Genomic DNA, 7,536 nt, shown 5'->3' on the forward strand with positions numbered 1-7,536 from the left:
CAAATCGGTCAATATCAATATGGAAGTGTCTTGACATAAATTAATGGATTGTTGTTGGTTTTGACAATAAGGGGCTTTATATGGTAACTGTTCAATTTTTTTCTTTTAAAATAATTCAAACAAAAAAAAATTTATAAGAAAGAATAACTGCCTATTCAATTGCATAGTCTGTCCTTTTCATATTTAACACACTTTCTCATACTCCGTCACTTTTAGTTTTCCTCTTTATAAAACTTATTCAGAGTTCTCGATCGAAAAGAAGAAAAAAAAAGTTTCTAAAATGTCTGATGTTGTCGATGTTGCATGTTTGGATACTATCAAAACAGGGTGGTTAATATCTGTCAAGGTTGTCAGGCTCTGGAAGCATTCAACATTCTTCGGAAATACTATCGAGATGGTTTTGTCTGATATCAAAGTATGTGTCTTTTTTTTAAGTTATTCTTTTATGTTTTCTGTTTATTATTCAATGATTATTTTTGGCTGTGTTATTTTTCTAGGGTACTCGGATTGCTGCAACCATTATGCCAAACGAGTTTCCCACTCACTGGAAAGAAATCAAACAGGGACAGTGGATTCGGATTTTCAACTTTCATGTTAAAGAAGCTACTAGATCAATGCTTACAACGATCAATAAACATCGTTTGCAGTTAACTTCTGTCACTATTATCACCCCTATTCGAACGAGGTCGTACAATTTGTATCTCCATTGCTTCCGATTTTATGATATTGTGGATCGAGCCATTCCTTTTGACTATCTGATTGGTAAGAATTTCATCTTTAACTTTTTATAAGAATTAATCAAGTTTATCGGTGTGCATGATAATTTCTAAACATATATGTTAAGTTTTGTAATAGATTTAAATCCAATTTATTATTTTGTTTATTATCAGACGTTATGGGAACTATTGTGAATATGGGTCCACTCTGCAATGCAAGTAATGATGCTTATGAAGAGAATCTCGCTTATCTCCGATTTGAGATAGTAAATGCACGGTATTATGAATTATGTCCATTGATTTATATGTAAAAGACTGTTAACATATAAAGTCTTAACCAAATATTTTAATTTTCGTATTATTTTTTCTTGTGGCAGAAGAGAAGGTCGGTTAGCATGTCACGCCCGTGGTTCTCTAGCAATAAATCTCCATGATGTATATCTGAGAAACACATGTGAATCGGTTGTCTGGGTGTTAAGGTTCTGGAAGATGACAAATGGCCAAGGTATATACATATTTCCTCATATATGTCTTAAAATCTGAATGTTGAATAAAACTTTTGTCTATTGTTGTTTAGGAGTCGTTAAGAAGTCTGTGGTTCTCCGATCTAATGATCTATGCTCAGATTTTTTGTACAATCCTATCGATGCAGAAGTTGATGCATTTAGAGCGACGTGAGTATTTAAAATTTTGGGGTCTATATATATTACTGTTTCAATGTTTATTAAAACGTTTTGGTAATGATTTTTTATCACTTTCGTAGGCGGAACCAACTACGGATGAGAGCATCGACTGTTTGATGTTATTTGTAGACTTCCTCTATTCTGCCTCTCTATTTTCACTGTTTCTTCTTTGTGTTCTCGAACTCATTACTTAGTAATTTTATGCCTGCTTTTAAAACTAAGATCAGTGCTTTTGTTTAATACTTTCTTATTGTTTATATATTAATTTTGTGATGTATTATCAAACTATATTTTATGAATTATATGTGTTTTATATAGCTCATATTGTTAGGTTCGATGTCAGTCTATGTCTTTTTTATAAGATTTATGTGGCTTATATTATGGAAAATATTTACATTATTTTTGGTATAGTCCGAGTAATTGCCTAAAGTAAACATACTTTAGATCAGGATACTTGCCTAAGGTAAACATATTAGGAAATATATATATACTTCGACTATTTGTCACAGGAAAACGTACTACTGTCGTCATAAATTTTCAATAGACTTCTAACTATAATTGTCTTTTCCAAGACCTCATAAAAAACTTTAATGATCGTGATAGTAAAGATATTCTACGATATGAACCCAATCGTGTTTAGTCTTGATGGTTTTTCAGGAAAATCGAAATCAGTAATATTTTTGTAGAGATTTAGATTCGTTTAATGTTTAGATGTTTATTTGCTTAATAATATCTGGTATACCTATATCAATAATATTAAATCATGATTGATTAATGGGTCCAGTATATATACATTTTTAGCTACCTTAATAACCAAGTTATACTCGGATATCGAAATAATAATAACAAATAATAATACAATCATGAATTCCTTAATTTAGTAATGATTTATCGGTATGAAAACATAAATATACACATATGTTTTGTCTTCGAATTAAAACAAATTTTTAAATCATATAGAAAGAAGATATACATATATAGATTGTGTTTTGTTATATTTTAAAAAAATTATAAATTTATAGATAATTTGTTTTTAGTGGTTATGATCATATTGTATTTATATTTAATATATATGTTTATATATATATATATATATATATATATATAACGGATAATGGAAATCGTTTTAAATGACTCGGTTCAAGTAAACGGTTTCTAATGAATCGTCATCATTATGCGTAATAATATTTTAAAAAACTTAACGTGTATATATAGATGATCTGATAAAGACTCGATGCAACAGAACATAACTACTTTCTGATATTTTATTCTCTCTAAACATCTGACAAACATGGGTACTTATGATTTGGTTCATGAGATGAATGGATGGAGAGATGACTGGAGGATTGTTGTTAAAGTTTTGAAAAAGTGGAGCGTGAATGATAAACTAAACTCTTTAGTATTAAATCTCTGATTCTGTATATTTCTTTATTTTTTTTATAATTTCTATATTTTTCTTATATTGTAGGGATGCCGAATTCAGGCAATTGTTCACAATCAGATGTTCGAGTATTTCGAACGAGTTTGCCATGAAGGTCACTGGATTATGTTATCTCGGTTTAGACTCAACCGATTGCTCAGTAATGATTGCGATAAGATAACTAGACACGATTTTATGATTACTCTGACTGACGACACAAAGGTCTCACGTATAATACCAATATCTAATAAGGCATTCCTCAGTTTCGTACAATTTTCACAGATTATCAATAATCCTTTCGATCATGAGTATCCTATTGGTTAGTATAATCATATATTGTTTTTTGTTTTTTTTTGTTTTTTTTTTGAAAATTTCGCTGTAGTTTTATTGATATGTGTGTTTATTCAGATTTGATTGGTGTACTTGACATTGTAAGAGATCTCATACCAGTTGTGCAGACAGATGGAAAAATTGTTCTGACACTTTGTTTTCGTCTTAAAAACAATGAGTAAGCGCATTCTTTTTATTTTCTATTGCTTATTGTTATGATAATTTAGTTTTACAATAACTCTATTATGTAATTTGAAGGGATAATACATTGGAATGTATCGCACATGGCTCATTAGCATCTGACATAAAGGAACAATGCATAGGATATGATGATCCATTTGACGTCTGTGTTTTAACCAATTGGTGTGTTACGAGAACTGGAGGTATACCTTTTAATTTGATATAACTCTAAACAATTTGAATTTTTAGATATCATCCTGCGTATTGATTCTTTTTTATTAGAAGAAATTACTATCCAAAATCACAAAGAAGAAGGTCTTTCGCGTTTCATGACTGCTCTTGGAATGGATGAAATTTCTGAATTTCGGGAAAATTAAGATAATTACATTAACCCTACTCCCTTAATATAGTTTTTTGTAGTACTATATTGTTTACATATATTCTTAAATATTTAATTTCAGGACTTGGGTGAAGATACGAAACGAAGTGCATGGAAACAGTTCTTTTTTTTTATATGTACTAGCTATAATTTATATTTTTATTATTATCTTTGTTATCGTTTTTTTTGGTTTTTGGTTATTGATTTTATCATGTTCTACTAAACACTATGTTTTATAAATAATATGATTTTGTAGCATCTATGAAATAAAAAAAATAAGAATCTAGAAAGTTTGTTCACTGAAGAAATAATTACTTGGTTGAATTTACGCGTTCTTGAACACGATAACAAGTCACCATCTTTAAAATATATATGTAGATGTTTATGATTTAGCTAATGTAATTTTTCTTTACAATAAAATTTTCATTTAAAATATATAGATGGTGTTATAGTAAACAATTTTAAGAATTGGTAACAATGAGAATTGGAATATTAACATAATTTTAAATAGAAAAACCTCAATATATATATATATCTACTTATTTTACTCGAAAATAATATTGTTTCCTTATCTATATTTATCCTGAAATGTTAATATTCTTAATTTTCGGTTATAGATTAATATAAAATCACATTTTTTCTTATAAATATACTCTAAATTGCATAACCCTAAACGATAGTTATCACGCAATGGTGGATTATGATTTTGTTCGTCAATTGGACTCTCAAAGATCTGACTGGAGAATTATAGTGAAGATACTCAAAAAATGGGTGGTGGATTACTCGGACGATAATCGAAGTCTAAATTTCATTCTGGTCGATGAAAGGATAAATTTCATTAACCTATAATGGTATTTGTGATATTTATTATTGGTTATGCTTATTGTTTTAACATAGACTAATTCGTTCTTTTGTTGTTCTAATGTTATCGTATAAACTTTTAGGGTTGTAGAATACAGGTTCGGGTAAACAATCAGATGATGGAGCATTTCAATCAAATATGCGAAGAAGATCAATGGTTTATGTTGACTAGATTTCTTTTGAATCCTTACAGCTGGACTAATATCCAAAGTATTACAAAACACGATTACGTTATTACACTGACAAGATTTCACCAGCTTTACCATTAACAAATAATTCGTTCTATAATTTTGTATCATTCCTCTCGATTTATGAATTCCCAGATGCTCATTATTATCTAATTGGTAAGAATATTTTGGTATCTTCTTATAATGCAAAATTTATAGTTCGCACTAATGTCTTTATTTTGACTAATTACAATCGCAGATTTGATTGGAGTCGTCGAAGATGCTAGATATTTTACTATTACATACCCGGATGGAATGACTTCATCATCAATTTGATTTAATATAATAGATGATGAGTAAGTATATCTCAAACTATATGTTTTTGAAGTTTAACTAACTAATTATTAACTACATTCTTTGTCAAAATATAGGGAGTATATGCTAGAGTGTGTTGCACACGGTGAGTTGGCAACTGAAATAAGAGATAAGTGTAGAGAATATGAAGGTCCCTTTGCTATATGTGTGTTAACCGATTGGTGTGTAGCAATTGATGGGGGTATGTTCTCTGCTGATACATCAATATGTTATTTATAAAATCGTTGTATATAACATAACAATATTCCAATATATATGTTTAAGAGAATGTGTCTATCAAGGATCATGATGATGATGGTGTGTCCCGTTTTATCACTGATTCACCTATTGATGAAGTTTTAACCTTGCGCAGTAGGTAAGTATGTTTCTATGTGTTATTTAAATTGACTTATGAAACAAAAATTATTTTCATATATTTAGATCTACATGATTTTGTTATTGAAATTTCAGGATTAGAGAGAGATTATATGGGCTGGATACAGATAATGTCTAATGGATTGGGCCGATTAAAAGGATTCAAAATCTATAATCCATATATATTATTAGTTTTGTTAGACACTTTTTTGTATTTACAAGGCTGTTTTGCGATTATTAATAAATAATAATTTATTCTAATTTGGGTTTAAATTACTCCTTATAGATATAATATACATTGTTTTGGGAAATTTACTACTGGAGTATGATTATGTGCTATCGTGAGTTGATTATTTATGAAGGATTGTCATTGGATAAAAATAACATTATTCTAATAAATTGGATTATAAACGATATTAAATATTTTTAATAATATTCTGTCAAAAAATAGAGCGTGTTGGATTATTAAAAAGCATGTTAATAACATATATAACTGATTTGATTCTAAATCTGTTTGATGTAAATGGTTTATTATGTTACACTTAAATTATATATCATCTGAGCCCAATATTTTTATACATCTTATGGGCCAAAATTTTTTGTGTTGTAACAAAAATTCGACTCTTCCTTTAACAGATAAACCGTGTTAACCAATAATCTATCTAGAATATTCATCATAAGTTGCAACTTTTCAAAAATGGACCATTTTTAGTTTAAAAAATACGTAAAATGCACTGATTCACGCGACACTTTCCATAACCGTTATTTGGGTGTTATATATCCTCATTTCCTCATATCCATTGTTAAAAATAAACAACAAAGCAATCCTTCTCCCCAACTGTTTCTTTGGCTTTATAAAAACATTATCCACATGACCACATCTAACTTTGTTGATGAGTTACATGCATGGAGACGAGATTGGAAAATCCGTGTCAAAGTTTTGAAAAGATGGAATAAACCTGATCGTCAAGGCTTACCAGGGCTGAATTTCATTTTAGTCGACGAAAATGTAAGTATTATCTAATATGAATATATAACTGTTTTGTCTATATTAATTGTTTGTTTGATCTATTTGCAAATTTCATTGTATGTAGGGTTGTAGAATTAATGCTTCATGTGGTAACATCGCCTTTCCATATTTTTACCGTGTTGGGACCGAAGGACGATGGCTTGAATTGTCTAAATTCGGCTTGATACCATCTAAATGGAAGAATGAGGGAAGAACAACGAGACACAATTATCAGATCATTCTCACTACTGGGACAGAAGTCTCAAGTCTACGACCATTGACAATGGATCCCTTCATGAAATTTGTCCTTTTTAGTGAGATATACAGAATTCTTTATGCTCTGTTGTATCCTGTTGGTAAGATTAACTTCTAATATTCGTTTCAGTGATTTCATATATAAATTTGTACATATATAGAAGAAAAAAAATAAATGAATTTCGTTTATGATAAATATTAATCTTATAATTGATTTGTAGATCTCATTGGAGTAATGGAAAATGTTAGCGACATTGAAACAGAGAATAACCCTGATGGAGATACTATTCAGAAAATAACTTTCACCATCACAGATCTCGAGTAAGTTTATATTTTCTCTCACGATCACTATGCCTTGGTAACAAAGTTTGTAACTTAAATTGTTCAAATCAAAGGGATGTGAAGTTGAAATGCATCGCATACGGGGACTTTGCCGCTGATATCAAAGAAAGAACCAAAGGATTCACTGGTCTTTTTGCGGTTTCTGTCTTAACCGATTGGAGTGTAAATAAAAAAGAAGGTATGGATAATCAAGCATATGTCATTGTTATTTTCATTTTGTGCAATGTATGTTTTATATTTATTTTGCATGTATATTTCCTAATAATAATTTTATACGTGTAGATGAAATAACTATCCATTCACATGAATCAATTGGTTTTTCCCGTCTTCTCCTTGATCCCACTACGGATGATGCCCTGATTTTTAAGAGAAAATAAGTAATCTGAAAATTATAATTGGAGAGTTTTGTATATACAACAATCTTATAGTATGTATATGTCTCTTAAACCTCCAGGATTCGGGAGA

At 29.5% G+C, this 7,536-nt stretch overlaps 2 protein-coding genes across 2 annotated transcripts; both read left to right on the plus strand.

Moving 5' to 3' along the window:
• The first annotated feature begins 280 nt into the window (after nucleotides 1-280).
• Nucleotides 281-1,394, plus strand: LOC112089196. The gene is made up of 5 exons (XM_024160176.1): nucleotides 281-415; nucleotides 498-762; nucleotides 891-993; nucleotides 1,094-1,221; nucleotides 1,294-1,394. The coding sequence occupies exons 1-5, from the start codon at nucleotides 281-283 to the stop codon at nucleotides 1,392-1,394; spliced, it is 732 nt and encodes a 243-aa protein (XP_024015944.1).
• A 4,942-nt stretch (nucleotides 1,395-6,336) lies between these two features.
• LOC112089197 lies at nucleotides 6,337-7,362 on the plus strand. Its single transcript, XM_024160177.1, has 5 exons — nucleotides 6,337-6,474; nucleotides 6,560-6,830; nucleotides 6,951-7,050; nucleotides 7,125-7,233; nucleotides 7,354-7,362. Exons 1-5 carry the CDS (start codon nucleotides 6,337-6,339, stop codon nucleotides 7,360-7,362), a joined length of 627 nt encoding a protein of 208 aa, XP_024015945.1.
• Nucleotides 7,363-7,536: the final 174 nt, after the last annotated feature.

The sequence above is a fragment of the Eutrema salsugineum genome, unplaced genomic scaffold (genome assembly GCF_000478725.1).
Source record: "Eutrema salsugineum unplaced genomic scaffold, Eutsalg1_0 scaffold_12, whole genome shotgun sequence".
Taxonomy (NCBI): domain Eukaryota; kingdom Viridiplantae; phylum Streptophyta; class Magnoliopsida; order Brassicales; family Brassicaceae; genus Eutrema; species Eutrema salsugineum.